At 38.7% G+C, this 19,109-nt stretch overlaps 1 protein-coding gene across 48 annotated transcripts in view; it reads right to left on the bottom strand.

Annotated features, from left to right (window-relative positions):
• The window catches only part of L3MBTL3 (L3MBTL histone methyl-lysine binding protein 3), a 102,445-nt gene that overhangs the window by 73,841 nt on the left and 9,495 nt on the right, over nt 1-19,109 (bottom strand). For all 48 annotated transcript variants that reach the window (XM_012182864.5, XM_060419252.1, XM_060419246.1 and 45 more), the window contains one exon: nt 6,228-6,344. In XM_012182864.5, the coding sequence (XP_012038254.1) occupies nt 6,228-6,329 (102 nt within the window). In that variant the 5' untranslated portion in view covers nt 6,330-6,344. The remainder of the gene's footprint in view (nt 1-6,227; nt 6,345-19,109) is intronic.

Genomic DNA, 19,109 nt, shown 5'->3' with positions numbered 1-19,109 from the left:
ATAAATATTAATACAAAATGTGGGAAACAGTACAAAACACTTACATTGCACAGAAAGTCTTCTGTGGTTCAAATTTCCAGACTGCTGCTAAACTACACCCTGGCATTTCAAACGCTGAGAAAGAGAGCGCAGCTGAATGGAATCTTCAAATCAAAATTCAGACCCGTGACACCTGGGAGTTTTAGGCTCACTTTTACAGTTAAAAGATAATGTTCCCACAGAACAACATTTAATTCCAGTTATCTCTTCCTTCTCCTAATAGTCACTGCCAGTAACTGACCTACGTCTAAGCACAAAGTAAAAATGCAAAGCACTTAGGAACACAGTTAACTCCTGTAAGCCGGGGACCCATGGATGGACTTCAGGGTTGATAAATCATACAAAATAAATGCAAAATTATGGTTAAGGGCAGACATTGATTTATCTGTGGATAGGGTTCATTAAGTTTAAAGGGATCCTATAACACTGGGGGGGGGGGGGGGACAGAACTCCTAAAGGAAAACAGGCAGAACACTGACATAAATTATAGGAATATTTTTGGGGGATCTATCTCCTAACACAGAAGAAATAAAAGCCCAAAGGGAGGCACCTATTTCAATGTAAAAGCTTTGCACAGTACACATTACTTTTGCACAGCAAAAGTAATCATCAACAAAAGGAAAAGATAACCTACTGAATGGGAGAAAATATCTGCAAATAATATGACCAACAGGGGTTAACATCCATGTATCTAAACAGTTCATACAACTCAACACCAAAAAACAAACAGCCCAATTAAAAAATGAGCAGAACATTTTCCCAAAAAAGACATATGCATGGCCAACAGACACATTAAAAGATGTTCAACATCGCTAATCATCAGGGAAATGCAAATCAAAACCAGTCATTGTATGTATCATCACCTCACAACTGTCAGAATGGCTGTCATGAAACTGGATACAAATAAAAAATGTTGGCGAGGATGTGGAGAAAAGGAAACCCTCCTATACTTTGGTGGGACCGTAACTTGGTGTACTCATTGCAGAGAACACTATGGAAGTTTCTCAAAGACCTAAAAGCAGAACTATCATATAAGCCAACGGTTTCATTCCTAAGAATATATCAAAAAAACCAAAACACTAATTTTAAAACACAGATGCACCCCAATGATTATAGCAGCATTGTTTACAATGCCAAGATATGGATGCAACCTCAGTGTCCATCAACAGACGAATGGATAAAGAAAATGTCACACACACACACACACACACACACACACACACACACACACACACACACAGAGAGGAAAACTATGCAGCCACAAAAAGAACGAAATTTTGCCATATGCAGCAACATGGATAGACTTGGAGGACATTATGGTAAGTGATACAAGTCAAGACATATGGTATATGGTATCACTCATATACGGAATCTAAAAACAACAACAAACTAGTGAATATAACACAAAGAAACATACTTACAGATACAGAGAACAAACTATTGGTTACCAGTGGGGAGAAGGAAAGGGGACAAGACAACAGGGGGGTAGGGCACTAAGAGTTATAAACTATTAGGTACAATATAAGCTATAAGGATATACTGTACAACATGGGGAAATATAACCAATATTAATAATTATAAGTAGACTATAACCTTTTAAAATTGCAAATCACTAAATTGTACACCTGTAACTTATATAAAACATTAACCTCAAAGTGTTTTTAAAGTATCCTATGATATGCTCAAAGTCTGAAATTGGTAACATTTTATGAATGGTGCTGGAACCATAGAAACTTGACAAAAATCACTTTTTTTTTTTTTTCAGGTTATTGGTTCTTTTAAACTAGACACCTTAAAAGCAGTATAAAAAAATTAGCAACTGACTCCATTCTACAATCAAGAATGCAAAAATTACAAACTTTATAAAAGGGCTTTATAAAGCAAATCAAGCATATCAGTTGAGACTAACTTTTTCTGTTAGTGGATACATAGAGGTCAATCAGAAAACAATTATGCCAGAAATATTTAAGGGGTTGAGAAGGTTTACTTGTTTCTCTTGGCTTAAGCTACCTTTAATTCATTCTCTTCTTTATTTTTGTTTATAGAGACAAAGGATCTTTAGCCTATTTGTGCCTGTCTTTAATAACAGATCATTAAAAGACACTGCTGAGATTCCTCTTTTTATTACTCACGACATTGAAATAAATGTGAGTTCTACTTACCAATCTGTTTTAAGGGCAAAGATATTTAGTAACTAAACTGTTCTGAACACCAATCAAGACAAGGCAAAACCCTGCACAAAGAGTGCAGTGAATTTTCCAGTTGGGTTTCTGCATCACTGCTGCTGGGTCTTGCTCCCAGTTAAGTGGCAACTATTCTTTCGAGATAAGATGCATATCACTGTTGGGAGTGTACCGACATTTTACTGAGGGAAGCTGGAAGGCTAAATCCTTATGACACAGAGGAATAATTCTCTGTGGATCAATTCTGGAAATCGTATAAGAAGTTTAGGTAGAGAACTGCTTAGGGACAGCAAGCCCTACCGTGTATCTTTCCACTAGCCTCACCACTTAAGTTGCCTGCCTGCTCTTACAGCTGGCCCTGAGATATTAATCTACAAACACTGATATGCATTTTAAAAGAACAAATTAGACAACAGTAAAGTTTCCAAAGCTTGTTTAAGTGAAAATGTCTTGTTAGTGACTCCAAGAGGACCAGCAGACCCTTCCTGGTCTCCCCTATACTGGACTTGCTGATGCTGACCCCCTTTCTGAATGTCCCTCTCTCTCCCTTCTCCCATCCCCGTCCCAAAAAGTCCTCACAGACTCCTACCTCTTTTCAGGCACCTGAAAGCTCACATGACATCTGTTTCCAAAACCCTCCTGATCCCTCCAGCTAACATAATACTGCCTCTAAACTGCTGTTAACATTTGCCTTTCATCTCTTTTGATATGAAAACATTTCTCTTGTTAGACTGAAGAATAACAGTGTAAGAGAATCCATTTTAAAATCAGAAAAGCCTGGTTTTAAGACCCAGTTCTACCAATAACTAACTGTTTGACCTTGAGCAAGTGACATTAACCACCCCAGGCCTCTGTTTACCTCATCTGTAAACTAACATCAGTGACAGAAACTGCCTCGAATGGGTTAAATAAGTGACTTAAAATAAAAGGCGTAGGGCCAATCCCTGATGGCTCAGTGGGTAAAGAATCCACCTGCAATTCAGGAGACACAGGAGACAAAGGTTCACTCTCTGGGCCGGGAAGATCCTCTGGAGAAGGAAAAGGCAACCCACTCCAGTACTCTTGCCTGGAAAATCCCATGGACAGAGGAGCCTAGCAGGCTACACAGCCAGTGGGGTCGCAAAGAGTCGGACACAACTGAGCAACTACGCACAAGAAACAAAGAGCTCACCCACCGGAGAATAAGTTCTCTATTCTTTCTGCTGCTGCACTCGAAAAAGGAGCTTTTGCACGCTGCTTCCTATAAGGGTTGTTTAGCCCAGTGGGAATCGGGGAATGGGGACTCCAGCAACAGGGACCAGTGAAAAGAGACCAAGGTGTGAACGAGCTGACTGGGCTGGAAAGGAAAAGGGTGGCATGGAGATGTGAAACAAGATGCAGCTGGAGAGAAAAGTAATGGTCAAACCACCAAAAACCTTTCGTGGTGAACTTAAGGGGTTTGAACTTTATCACGAAAGGGACAGGAAACTGCTAAGGATTTTAAGCAGAAGAGTGATGTAACTCGATTGGCCAGCAATCATGAGGCTTTTACAGAGAAAAGTTCTTTCAAAACAGCAATAAACTGAAGCATATAAAAACCTGTTCCCATGAAAAGAAACTGACTTCTATGTATTTCCTGAATTAACTTCAGCTGGTTGTCTTAGTGATTACGCATTAGGAAAGCCACATGCCTTCATCCATTAAAAAAAAAAGGGAAGCTTCTAGGGTCAAATAGGCAAAGTATGATTCAGGAGAGTAAATTTCATGATTTACTTAAAGTTCTTTCCAATAACTTAATTGTGAAAAAATAAATTTCTCAATCAGATCTTCTAAGCCACTCAAATTTTAATATGGAGAGCAAGTGAGTCCTAAGCAATATAATCAACTGGTGAGTCTTTGACTCTCTTTGGATAAAAGGAGTTCTAAAGTAGAAAATGTTTTTTAAATTATATTTTAAGTGGGGTATCAAACTGTCAACAGCACATAAAGTAAACTGGGTACATGGCAATTACCCAGGTAATTAGATGAGTCTAAAAGTCAAATCAAATAACCTAGTTTACAATACCCACTAAGTGGCTTAATTACCTGATTACCTTTATAAAAGTAATAGGTTAATTCCTAAAATCCATTGCTTAAAAAACCTTCAGGCAATCTGAATTTCTCAGGGATGGAGACGTCACTCTATTATCAAAATCTAACTGAAAAAAAATTATAGATTTCATCATCCACCTGACACACATACAAAAAAAAAGCCATTCAGGATAAGGATAAAAATGTACAAGAAAAATAAGACTCTGAAACAATAAAAAAGGTAGTTTACATAATATACCATAAAGCAAGACAAGATAGAATTTGTTAATTTTTTTTACACATACTCTTTTTAATCCCTATAACCAGTTTATGACATAGATCCTATATCCCCATTTTACAGATTAAGATTATGAAGTTCAATTTAAAGAAAACTCATTTAGCTAATATGCAGTTGACACTATCAGAATCTCAAACAATTGTTCTTTCTCAAAAATTTCAGCACTCTATTTCCATCATATCTAATCCAGATGAACATTTGGAGAATGTTAGACCAGATAAAATCCTTGGTATTCATTTAATTCCTTATTTTACCAAAGAGGAAATTGGCCCCAAAGAGATTAACTGACTTGTTCAAGGTCACAGAAAACTAACACTAAAAACCAGATTGTCTTCCCAGATTTCACTAAACCTCACTGCAATATTTTTGTTAAGCTAAACTCAGATAGATATGTTGGCACACAGCACCTAATTAAACCAAAACCAACTAAAATCTAAGTATTTTTCCAACAACAAGCAGACTGTCCAAATCTCACCACTGAGGATCAACTAGAAAAGTTTTGGCTCAGGTACTTGTCAAGTAGCCACTAAAAGGGAGCAGATTCCAAGAAGTCAGTATCAGGGTGCATGAATTTGTAGTCAAGACAGGCAAGAAAGACAAGCATTAGCGAGGTAAGCCAAGAGACAGTCAGGGAGATCAGAAGTTCAAACACCTAAGTGACCAAGTACAAACACGAAGTCTAAAGGGCCACAGACAGGTTCAAGGTCCCAGAGATAGGATCAGAGCAAAAGCAAATTAGAAATGACAGGAGGGTGCTTGCACAACCCTGTTCCATGGGGCAGGAGGTGTGCTCCTGGAGTGGCTCAGGCGGGGGCGGGGGCTGCTGGGGAAAGGGGGCAGGGTGAGCACCTAGAAAAGAAGCGGACTGAAGCACTGCTCTCTGAAGAGAGTTCTCAGTTTTACAAAAGCAGTCTCATTTACAGGAAGCACCAGCTTCTGAACAAGTGATTATACAAAAATCCATATTCACAGTTTACAGTATAAATAATTTAAGGGAGGTGAACAGTTCTGTTTATTCGGTATTTTAGCTTTATCCAGTTTTTACATAAAAAAACTAGGACACAGGGAGTGTAGCTTTTCAGTTACAAAGCCCGTCACTACAAAACATATACAAAGCTAGGCCTTCTAAGTCTACCATTCTTAAAATTTATTAGCCATAGAAATCCTGAAACGATCTTCCTTGAAACTATACATTAATTTCTACAAAATGGGTACAGATTCCAGAAGGATTTCTTAGTTCCCCACCCCAAATGACAAAGGCGTCTGTCAATCCACCAGCCATGTATTGTCTTGAGAGGCAGAGGAACAAGAATCATACAAAACTATAGCCACTGTGCTTCAGTAAAGAATTCGCCTGCAATGCAGGAGACACCAGAGATGCAGATTCAATCCCTGGGTTAGGAAAATCCCCTGGAGGAAGGCATGGCAACGCACTCCAGTAATCTTGCTGGGAAAATCCCAGGGACAGAAGAGTCTAGCAGGCTACAGTCCATAGGGTCGCAAAGAGTCAGGCACGACTAAAGCAACTGACCACACCTACACACACCTATGCTTAATGCTTTTAATCCTTATGTCACATATGTGCTCAAATTCATTTTCATAATAAACACAAACAGATATACACACATATACAGTTGTATGCAATACAGACAACTTACCTTTAAGTCACTTCCTGGTAATGTACCTACTCCGTCCTTCCAATCCATAACACTGAATACATCAAATTCTTGACCACTTGTGCTAGAGGCGGATTCAGTCATGATTTGTTTTTTAACCTGGAAAAGGAAAAAAGGGCATAGTACCACATAGTCTACATGCAAATCAATTTTTATTTCAGTGGTCATTCCTTCAGTTTCCCTTAACTACATAATTTTCTTGGTCACAATGTCCCACATCCAGAGATTTAGAAATACCTGCTTCAGAAACATTTTTTCGAGTGTAATCTAAAGTACATTACGGGAGAAAATAAGTTCTAGTTTAAACAAAAAGTACCATGGTAAACCTTTGCCATTGTTAGAAACGGAATTCGCTGTTTCATAGCATACTCACTTAAAACAAAAAGTCTTGATCACATATGGATAGAATTCTTCACCCTCTAAGTTTTTTCTTTCCCCTCTAAGACTTTGAAAAGAGAGTAGATGTGCATAAAGGAGAGTACCCAATATAACATGTTGAAAAAGAAAAGAAAGGCCACTTAGATTTTTTTTAAAAAGATGAAAAGAACAAGAAAATTCAGTCCATTATTGAATGCCATCTACACTAAATTTGTCAATTAAGTCTGTTCTATCAACACAACAAATACACAGTATGATTGATTCAATAAACTTATTTATTTAACTTAACTGAAACAGGTGCCAAACTGATGTTCTTAGAAATAGGAAAACAGTCTCAAAATGTAGAGCAAACATAATAGGGCTATGTTAAGATAACCAGTTTGGGTAGCTACACTGTGATAATACTTTTAACTTTCTTTCATTTTAAAAAAAAAATTCAAAAACAAACTTTTTCATCATCATATACCCACTTGTGGTAGTATTGATACTGTTACTCTGAGGCTGCTGTGTGTGTAGTATGGGATAAAACAAGTAAGTAGTTACATTGGTGTCACTGACAAGTAGTCAAAGATCAATGGGTCCTAAATCTGAATGGAAGTATCATTATGATTCCATGATGCACTTTGCTTTAGAAATATGCATATTTTCTAGCTTTGCCCAGACAAACTCTGGAAAACAACCACCTGTCAAAATTAATCGCCTAGTGTTCAGCCCGGAGAAGGCAATGGCACCCCACTCCAGTATTCTTGCCCGGAAAATCCCATGGACGGAGGAGCCTGGTGGGCTGCAGTCCATGGGGTCGCACAGAGCTGGACACGACTGAGATGACCTCGCAGCAGCAGCAGTGTTCAGACTGCAGTCTCTAAATGTCGTTTCTCCCAGGTCTTCCCAGAGAACGAGCTAACTGGCAGCAGGAAATATGCAAGATGAATCAGGAACATCTCATCAAATTAAAAAACAAGGAAGCTATCAAAGACAGAAGAGTTCATACCAAAAGGACTCAGAGACCAATCTGAAAAGGCTTCTGTTGGCCAAAGTAAGGATATTAGCTGCAGTGACTTGAAACATATCAAATAAGTTTAAATTATTATGATTTCACAACGATATTCAAAACCAACCAGTCAAGAACACCCATTGATCTCCTTTTGAGAATACAAGGGAACCACTAATTCATCATTGGGAAAAAGAAATAAGGATTTATCCTGACTATATCACATGAGATCAATAAGAACTATATCTCAGGGAAACCAAATCATTGGTGAAAGGAAGCTTCCTTTTAGAAAAAAATTCTTGGTAATAAGAAGGAAAGATAAAACTGAAACATAACCATTTGCAACTTTTAAAATAATGGCTCTAGACCATGACCATCAATGCCTTCTAAGAATACCTACCAAGCCAACACCATCTATGAAGCAGGAAAAAATTACATCAAATCTGATGTGATCAAGTCTATTCAGAGGAAATACCATAGGCAAAAGAACATGTGAAATCACACCAAAAAGATTTAAGAAGCAAGATACGAGTTGTTCTGGGAATTTCAACAGGTCCAAGAAGTCAAAATTATTTTCATAAAAATACCAGCACCTTTTATGCTGATATTTATGCTGATGGGCCAAAGCAACAGTGGATAAAGCTGCTGGAGCAGAAGCGCCCAGCTACAGTAGGAGTCATTTCATTTTTCACCACCACACACTCACAGTCAACAAATGCCAGGTTCACTAAAGACCATCTCTGATGAAGTAAAATAATACACTGTATTAAGGCTTGGCATTTGAATATATATCTTTTTAATATTCTGTCTGATGAAAGAGGAGTGTGCACACAGAGCTCAGGCATGCCAAAGTACCATGGCTGTCTCCAGGCAAGCTGTTTTTGTTGTTGTTTTTTTTTTCTGTGGAATCCCACTTTTACTTTTAAAATGTTTATTCAAGTTTGGATATCTGGAAAATACACTGTCAAAAATAAATGAAAAGAGTTTGTCATGTGAAGGAAAACACTGACAGCATGTTACTAATGATACAGCTTGGACATTTTGGAAAACCTATATGTACCAGGATGAGCCTGACAGCTTCCCAATAGCTACAGACTTTTCCAAGGAGATGGATGGTGATATTCATGAATATGACCTTTAAGGATACTTAATAATGAAATATGTCGTAACTCAGTTAGGCAGTATTTTCCAAACAACCAATGCTTAAAGTTACAAAATTATGCATGGTTAAAGGGTCCATTCAAAATGTAGGACAGGCCAATGTGATTTTAATGTAACAGAGTACAGAAAACTCATTGATAAGATTTCAAATCACACACTGCAACTAACCTTTAAGAAACTACCACATGTCAAGTTTTGGTATAATATTAAAGAATATCCATCATTAAATGAAAAACTTAAAATATTCCTCCCTTTTCCAACTCCATGCCAGTGTGAACGAGACCTTCTTCACATGCTTCAATCAAAACAATGTATTGCAACGGACTGAATGCAGAAACTGATGGGAGAATTCAGCTGTCTTCTATTAAGCAGACATAACAGAGATTTGCAAAAATCTAATACAGTGCTATTTTTCTCACCTTTTCTTTTAAATTTTGGAAATTATCATTATATTTCATAAAAAGTGTGCTTGTGTACACTTAGGTAATCAATTTACCATTGTTATAAGTAATAAATAACCAATATATTTTAATTTCTAATGCAGTAAATATTGATAAGTGTAACCTAAAAACAATAGGTCTTTGGTTTTTTCATTTTTTAGAGCATAAAGGAGACTTGAGACCCAAAAGTCTGAAAGTCATTGCTAGACAAGATTAGAAAGTTGCTTTCTGCACATACACAAAAAAAAAAAATTTTAAGGAATGATAAATAAGCAAACGAAATAGGAAATTTGAAATATAGATTGAGACATATTAACCAATCATATTCTGCATTTCATAGATCTTGTTTCAACCCTGATTTAAATTATTTAAAAAAAAGATTATTAGATAGGAGGGGAAATATGAATACCAACTATTTGATGATATTAGGGAAATACAGTTGCTTTTTTTAGAGAGATGATGATACATACTTTAAAGAGAGGAGGCCTTCCATGTATTTTTAGAGATACAAACCAAAACTGTGAAATGAAATGCTACAAGGTGAGGAAGTTGCTACAAATTAATTAAGCGGTAAAGTGGTGAAACAAGACTGGCAACATCCTGGAAACCTGCGAAGAGGAGTGAAGGGTCCAGAGTAGTTATTATACTACATTCTATACATCTTAAACACTCAACAGAAAGAAAAAAAAACACAAAAACCTATATTTCTCTGAGTTATAATGTGAGCTATAAAGACTTAGCATTCATGTATGCAAGTTGTAAAGGCCTGAGAAGAATCCATCTAAGAAGCAGTAAAAATAAGAAATAAATTGACTCATACTGATGTTCTCTATGACTCCTACCTCACTAAATAAACAAAAGCAACGAACTTGACTTCCCCATTAAATAATGTAGGAGTGGCAACTTTTTCCTGATAGAGTGATAGTATAATTTTCCCCCTGGTGGATAAACGAGGTAAAACCTGAGTGATCTTTCAAAAAGAAACATTTTAAATTTATTAATTCAATCTCACCTTCTTCCAAAAAAGGATTCAAAGCATTAGATAATTTACAAACATTATTTCATTTCCTTCTTTCTCACAGAAAGATGGGTTCTATTATCCCTCTAGTTGATGCTGGAGAAACTGAGTTGCAGAGTTCAGTAACTCACCCAGTACCATATTTGGTGACACAGTCAGGACTGAACCCAGATCAGCCTGATTCCAATCCTGGTGTTCTTCTTCAGCCACTGTCTTTTCCTGTTTCAAAGTCTTATCCCCTCTGAGAATCTGGCTAAGGCTATTTTCCCTTATTTTACTTTCTGGAACAAGAAAATCTAGAAACCAGCTTACTAGGTTCCAAGCTCTTGATGTATATAGGATATAACATGTATCCTTTTAACAAAATACCATCAAATATATGCTTATTAACAAAATGTCACTGAGACACATATCCAACACATCGATTTCTGGACTTTTCCTACCTAAAAACCGTAAATGTTTGAAATTTACAGCAGCAAAATGCTGTCTGTGATTAGGAGGAGGAATAGAAAAATAAGAGAAATCTAAAAGCTATCACTGTACAAAGGCTGCTGCTGCTGCTGCTGCTAAGTCACTTCAGTCGTGTCCAACTCTGTGCGACCCCATAGACGGCAGCCCACCAGGCTCCCCCGCCCCTGGGATTCTCCAGGCAAGAACACTGGAGTGGGTTGCCATTTCCTTCTCCACAAAGGCTACAGTAAATGTTTATTATATATTTTAGGAAATAATTAGTATATAAAACACTGGTAATGTTACATACTATACTCTGTCTGTAAGCACATATCTAACATTTATAAAAATTGTTTTCATCCATTATCTCATTCTAAGGTTTATGGATATTTTGTATAAAATATTATAGCATAAAAATATTCACTACCTTCCTTTCCTTCATCTAATTTTGAAGTCACTGGCTACTTTCATTATCACAAAAATTATGAACAGCTAGTATAGATTAGGCATTTTTTCCACCATCTCCTAATCAGGTAGAACAACCAGAAGCCAATATTATTTTAACAGAAGCTGTTTTTATGACACCTTTTTCCTCTTTTTCTGTCTTCTGTAAGTGTGTGACCTTGTATACAAACATACAGTCTTTTTACACCAACAAATTATGCTTCTAAGAGTTAAGCAAACTTTTTTAGTACTTATAAATGCTATCCTTTGTATTTTATTTCATTATCATCTGGCACTATCCCATCATCTCATGTGTAACCTGTACTCCACAGGCCTAAAAACCAGATAGGTTAAGTCACTCACCATTTAAGTCACAAGCAGTATTTCTCGTTGTGCAGAAAAGCACACTCCAAATCTCTTGTTAAGTCTGCTGAGATTTCCTAAGGCAGTACCTTAAATGTGTACCATGATGGGTCCTCTGTGTTATTAGCCAAGATCTACCATTTTTCTCCAGTGCATGCATGTTAAGTTGCTTCAGTCATGTCCTACTCTTTGAGATCCCATGGACTGTAGCCCACCAGACACCTCTGTCCATAGGATTTCCCAGGCAAGGATACTGGAGTGGGTTGCCATGCCCTCCTCCAGGGGATCTTCCCAACCCAGGGATCAAACCCATGTCTCCTGCATTTCCCACATTGGCAGGTGGGTTCTTTACCAGTCCAGCCATTGCTGATATCGAAAAGGACAGCTTTGGATATCAGATATCCAGGAAATGCACCAATGCAGCTTCTGATTTCCACTCACCTATACTATACCTGACAATGGCTAAAATCAAGGATACTGACACCCAGTGTGTTCCCTCCAATGCCTACAGTGGATGTCTCATCAATACTGTAGGTGGAGACCATTACTGCTGGCACCAATGCAAATGTATGATATTCTCAAAGTCCCTCCTATGTGAAACAGTTCACTTTAGTTTTTACTCTTTTTATTATAATTTCCTTGCATAACAATCTACAAAAGGGCTGGCTGACAGACTAAATGACATTTAACACAGAATTACCTCCTCTGAACAGCAATGAAACATGAATATTACCATATGTAAAATAGACCACTAGTGCAAGTTTGATGCACGAAGCAGGGCACTCAAAGCCTCAAAGCCAGGGCTCTGGGACAACCCAGAGGGATAGGGTGGGGAGGGAGGTGGGAGTGGGTTTCAGGATAGAGGGACACACGTGCACCCGTGGGCAATTCATGTCGACATATGGCAAAAGCCACCACAGTACTGCGAAGAAATTACCCTCCAATTAAAACAAATAAATAAAATTTTCTAAAATTACCTCCTCTTTCTCTCCTTCTCTACCACCTGCCTCTAAACCAAAGCTGTGCAACTTGACTCTCCCTTGGAATCATTTATCAAATGGATATACTTCCCCAATCTCTCATGCAAAGAAATTCCTGGGAGCCCTGGCTTACCATGTACCACCAGGAAGCTAGAAACATTAGGTGGTAATGAAATTAATTGATATACTGTATTAAAAAAAATCCTATAAGAATATGGAGATGTGGGCACTCTCATACACTATGGTGGCATTATTGACTGAAACAACCTCCACTCTATGGAAATGAATTTTCAAGAACATATCCTCCAATTCAGCCCTTCTACCTCTAGAAATTTATCCCATAGATACTTGCACATGTGTATAAAAAATGTAAAAGATGATTCATGGACTATAGCACTGCTTGTAATGTCAAAAAACTGGAAACAACCCGACCGTCCTTCAGTAAAGGAAAACTGTGCTGCTGGTGCTGCTGCTAAGCCACTTCAGTCATGTCCGACTCTGTGCGACCCCACAGATGGCAGCACACCAGGCTCCCCCATCCCTGGGATTCTCCAGGCAAGAACACTGGAGTGGGTTGCCATTGCCTTCTCCAATACATGAAAGTGAAAAGTGAAAGTGAGGTCGCTCAGTCGTGTTCGACTCTTAGCAACCCCATGGACTGCAGACTACCAGGCTCCTCTGCCCATGGGATTTTCCAGGCAAGAGTACTGGAGTGGGGTGCCACTGCCTTCTCCCGTGGTACATCCATACAACAGTATAAAATACCGATATAGAAAACCATGAGGAAACTCTTTACATTCTGATACAGATAAAGCTCCAAGATACAATCAATACTACTAATTGTACATAGGTTATAAAAACAGTGTGATACAATTTGTGTAAAACAAACAGGGTATATATCAGTATGAATATTGCTTAGATATACATAGACTATCTTTACAAGGATTTGTTAAAAGCTGGTTAACACTGCCTGCCTCCAGGAAGGGGCAATGGTAGGCTGAAAGACAGCTAAAGGATGGGAACCTACTCTTTGTGGCCACTTTAGCACCTGTTGAATATTTAAATGTGTATTTTTTTAATTAAAATAGAATTTAAAATAGAATTTTAAAATTCTATTTCATATTTATTTAAAATACACTAGGTCATGAAAGGTGCTTCTCCTTACAAAAATATTTAGCTTCTTATTGGTGTCAACAATTGAAGCCATAGCCTGGAAAGCATTAGTGGAAACGGACGTCCCCAAAGCTCTTGTGTAATTTAGCTAGTAGGTATTTAACTACATACACAAACGTATCAGCCCCACAGACAGATAGAAAGAGAAAGGGTTGATTGAGGGTTCACTTCTCCACAACTCAGGTATCACAAACAAACAGTAGATCCCTGGCATTCACAGACTATGTTGATTTCTGCCATTCCTGAGTGACGGCTGAAGCTCCCACATTTAGTACTTTGCCGTTTTGCAGAGACAAGATTCTGAATCACACACACTATAAGCTGAGGGGCCCGGCCAAGGTCCAGGTGTGCTCTGAGTCACAGTGCTGTGTCTGAGTGCTACAACCACTGTAAATAAAGTGATAACAACTCTGCTTCTGGTGAAGAAATGAAACAAACAAAATGAACTGCTAGTTGATTCTATTGTTGACAACAGACCAAGGAGAACATGGAAATGTTTATGAAAGTGATAGGTCCCAGCCACAAAACAGACGTTTCAGATAAATTAAAGGCTGAAATGTCAAATGCAATGATGACTCAGACACATTGTGTGAACAAAAGTACCGAACGCTCCAAAAGGAAATAAGTAGAAAAGATGTGTGAATTTGTTTCAATAAGTGCTCTAGACAGTACAAAAATTGCTCATCAAGATAAGTAGTTAAGGTCTAGAGAGATCATTTACATTACTCTTATACTTTAGCAATCTGAAGGGAGGAATTATGTGCTACAACGATTTTTTTTCAGTTGTGGACTGGCAATGGTCATGGGCTATATCCATCATAAATGTCAAGAATCTACTGTATCTTATTTTGGCTGGAGATAAACAGAGTCCTTCATAATCCTCTCTTTATATGATTCCTTTGCTCACATCTGCCAGGAGAGGATAAAATGGTCGCTCAGAGTTGGGGGCAGAGACGCCCCAGGCGTGCACTTGGATAGCACATTCAAGGTGAAGAGGCTGCCTGGGGCTGAGATGAAGGGAAGATAACAGTCCCTTGGAAGATAAGCCACCCAATCTGGTAGCTTCAACACAAACTGAGACAGTGGGCCTTGCCTAGAAACCAAAAGTCTGGATCTACAGATAAGGTCAGTATTAAAGATTACTAAGAAAGGGTACTAACTGCAGCCTGGCCAGTCCTGCTCAAACCATTGTTTTCAAAACAGTAGAGTATTTACAAGAACAGCTAATGTTCACTAATGCCAGTTACACAGTTTTAATGTTTGAAAATAAAGTTGTTTTTTTAGAATTCCATTTTATAGCTTTACCATTAACAGGTACAGTTTTCAAAAGTAAGTTACAGAGATAACAAGGCCAAGAGCTGGGAGTAGTTGTAAAATGGGGATAGGCATTACCCCAGAAGCAGCATCTGAGAATCAGATATAATTCTATCACTCAGAGAGATGATGGGACTGAGTGAGACCTCAGTGCCTGGTGTCAATGGACTAAACACATCAGTTTTTGGTTCAAGAGGGCAATGTATCTTTTGTGAAGAGTAAGTCAGGAATGCTAACCCTTAAATCATAACCATGAAAGAAACAAAAATGACAGCTCTGCAGAAGAGTGAGACAATAATAAGAAAAGTCAACATCCACAGTGGGGAGTCAGTGCTCTGTTGCTATGATGCCCACAGGAATACCATCAACTGAAGCTGGCTTTTGGTTCACTTTGTAGAAATCATCAATCACTCACCAAAAGCTGTCTTTGGCATATTGTGACATTCTCAAAAAATAAGTCTTAAGCATCACCTTCAGTAATATCACCGAAAGGGCCTCTGCCCACTGCTAAACCCATATTAAAATGGTGTATAAAGTTGCTGAGCCTCCGTCTCCCACCCACCCTGCTCCTTGTCATCCTTTCACAGATGCAAATCAAACACTTCATGCATCATCCTCAAAACTTGCCACACTCTCTCAAGTTCCTCTCTCCATCCCCTGCCCTTTCCTAAAGGAGCCATGACCTTCCTTCCCTCCTCTTCAATTCACTTTCCAAGGTTTGGCAATGCCCTGTTCTGTGACTTCAGACTAACTAACCCCTTGAAGCCTCAAGTTCCTCACCTATAAAATGTAGATAATAACAGAACTTTTCTTTATTGCACATGGTGAGGACTGAATGAGATGATGAGTCAGGGAACAGTTCAACACAGTGTCTATTCCAAAGTTAAGCAGTCAATAAAATCTTAACTGTCTGTTATAGTTACCTGGTTTAACAATTATTTGAGTTCATGAGAATTGCTCAGTGACCTTAAAAAATTAGTCACTGGCATTTCTTTTCCCCCCTTTCCCTTCATTTTATTTCAGTGGTGTCTCTTATGATAAGCCACCTGTGTTCAAAGCTCCATTAGAAGATGTCAGCATTACAACACAGAAGTAGACGTTGTGTTGTTAATAACAATAATCCCTCATATTTACATGGCTCTAGAAATGACTAGCTTTCTTCAAGGAACAATTCCTCTGAAGTAATGGACAAGGATTTGCCACGTAGGGAGGGAGCTGGACCCGAGGGCAGGGCTCTCTTCACCATCACACTGGGCTGGCAGCACACTGGGGACCAGGCTAAAGCAGGTTAACAAGACTAAGATGAAAGGCTAGGGCAAACTGTCCCAAAGTCTGCTCCTCAGAACTTATAGGAGACCATTTCTGTGTGTCCTGTGACACAAGTTTTGTGGTGATGGAGAAATGTAACCTCTGGGTCTTCAGGAGATGGATGGCACACATCAGCAGCAATGCAGCTATCTGTGAAGCGCTGAATCCAAGTTTCCCACAGTCAGTTAGCCCTATAGCTCTGTTATCACAGTCTAGCAAGTCCCATGGAACCCCTTTTCAGAAAATGCTGAGCTATAGAAAACAAATTCAAGAAATAACATGAGAACAGGCAGTATTTTACAGGATAGAATTCATTCATCTCCAGGTTAGGAAATCAACTACAGAGATGCTACGTTCTGGCTGAGCTCCCAGTCTGCATCCGTGTGTTGAAATCTGTAGTATCTAACACTGGGGGAAAGTCCTAGAGACCTAGAGTCCAGGCCCAAGAAAGTGATCCTGAGAAAGACACGGCCCCACCTCTTAAGGTCTATCTACGGTTTTCTGATTTATTATCTAATGCCTTCCTATTCACTTTCATGACACCTGAGAGGTACAGAGGCTGTAATGGGGAACTCACATATTTACAAATACACGGCCACGTAAGGGGAGTCAGACAAAGTCAGTAAGTCTAACCCACTCCAGAGATACAGACATAGTGGAGCTGGAGGGTTTCTTCTACACTTTGTCATTTTAAAGGATCTTACCAATACTAGCCTATTTGACCCTAACAGCTACCTTTTAAGTTGGCCAAAAATTGTTGGCCTCATTTTACAGATAAAAAAAGATCACCAAACCAATATACAAACTTTCACCTCCCAAAACAGTGACCCTCAGACTAAACCACAGTGCCCAACACAATGTATTCTAGTCAATAAAGAAGCCGAATGATTGTGAAGGTGAAAAGCACAAACAGCCAGAGTGCCTGGGTTGAATCCTGGCTTCACAACTTACTAACTGAATAATCTTGGGCATGGTACCCAACCTCTCTAGAGCCTTAGCTCCTTTATCTAAAAAATGAATAGGAATATCTAATTCATAGGGATTTAAACATTTTTAAATTACGCATGTTAAAGCGCTTAGTACTTTGTGGACACTCAGTCCACAACAGCTACAGTCATTTTGAAGAAAAGAAACAAGTTGCTCTCCAGTGTCCACACTCCCTTCAAGCATGAGTTTACCAGATGTCTGAATATCTCAGGGCAGAGAAATGATAACTGTACAAAAGCTAATACCTTTGCACCACAAAGTCCTACCAGATTTCTCCAGAGTCCAGAGGTGAAGGTCGGGAAAAGTGGGAGTTAAGAACTATGGTAGGACTCCGGGATGTCACAAACAAGTAAAACTTCAAAATGAATTTAGGAAACTGATGAAAAGTCAGTAAGAATTGGTTTTTCCAAGATCTTATAAAGAAAAGAACGTTCTAGCAATGAGAAGAGTATGAAGGTCATAATCTCTGAACAACGACCTAAGACTGAGCCACTGGCAACCTTCCTGTGACATTTTTGCTGAGGAGGCATAAAAGCATCCTCGCGTATCAACTCTGGTTCCAGGACCTGCTTTCAAGAAAGCTAACACAGAGGCAGACAGAAAGCACCATTGAGAAATCACAGTAAGAGGCCTACAGAGAAAGGAGAGATGAAAGCTATAGATTCTCTCCAAAGGGGACTCAAATGACCACAGTGAGTCTTTCTCTGTGCAAGTACTAGAACATGGGTATGTAAGATGCCAGGAGAACAGGGGCTGAAGGGAGACTCTGCACCCCAGTAACAGTACTTACTACATCATATCATGATCCTTTCTTACAGGAGGTTTTGGAGGAAAGAGACTTTGATTTATTCATTTCATTACCCTCATGTGAATATCCACAGTAGGCATCAATAAAAATTTATCACATGAATGAACAAAAGAGAAGGGGAAAACGCAACAGACTAATTGTGGGCAAGGACTGGGGAGAGGGAAAATCAGAAACAGATCTTCATGTGTCCATCTATCTCATATTCTCCAGTGAAAATTCTAACAAGGAGGCTGCTAAGTATTTATTTACCTCTTTGGCAAGAGGGTAACTCTCCAGCTCCAAGAAACCCTTCTTATTTAAGTGTCAGTGAAGAACACATCAAAAGAAGTTAAATTCAAGCCTCTTGAACAGGCTTATTCAATAGGGATAAGAGAAAAATCTAAACTCACTCTTGAAGCATCTCTCAACAAATATTTTGCTACAAAGAAAAATTTTCCTTTCAAATCAAGCATGACAGATACCAGCTTTGATATTCCAGTAACCCTGACTGATAAGAACTCTGAATCGTACACATACTGGAATTGAGATCTGTTGTGGAGAGATGTGAATTCTGCCCTGAGGGCCCAAGTTCATAGATTTTTCTTTTTTAGGCAGGTAGAACTGTAGATGACTTCAGTGTGAAAACTGAAATCTCAATAGCATCAAGAACAAATTCTTGAGAATCTGGGTTTTCTGTCCCTATCTATGTTCATGTAGCAGATGTCTGAGTGGCAGCTAACCTAGGTTTCCTTTATATATGAAATCGATTATTAGGACGGTTCCTTCTTGTTGATATTTTTTCAAGAAACACCTCCCGCTCCTGTATCTACTACTAGTCATGTTTTAATGAAAATGACTCTATTTATAACACATCGATGGCTTATCTGATTTCCTACCTTTTCTGCTATGAAGATTACATGCAAAGGGGTAGTCACCAAAGGCAACCTTTACAAAATCTCAACTTCCTGCCCTTCCGTTTGTTACTGTAAGAAGGATGAATTGTTTGAGAGTCTGTGGCCTTAACCTACTTACTTCCTCTGAAGGAGGAACAGAAAATGAAAAATGCCTTT

This window comes from Ovis aries, chromosome 8, assembly GCF_016772045.2.
Source record: "Ovis aries strain OAR_USU_Benz2616 breed Rambouillet chromosome 8, ARS-UI_Ramb_v3.0, whole genome shotgun sequence".
NCBI classification, from domain to species: domain Eukaryota; kingdom Metazoa; phylum Chordata; class Mammalia; order Artiodactyla; family Bovidae; genus Ovis; species Ovis aries.
This window is presented reverse-complemented; position numbering and strand designations above follow the sequence as displayed.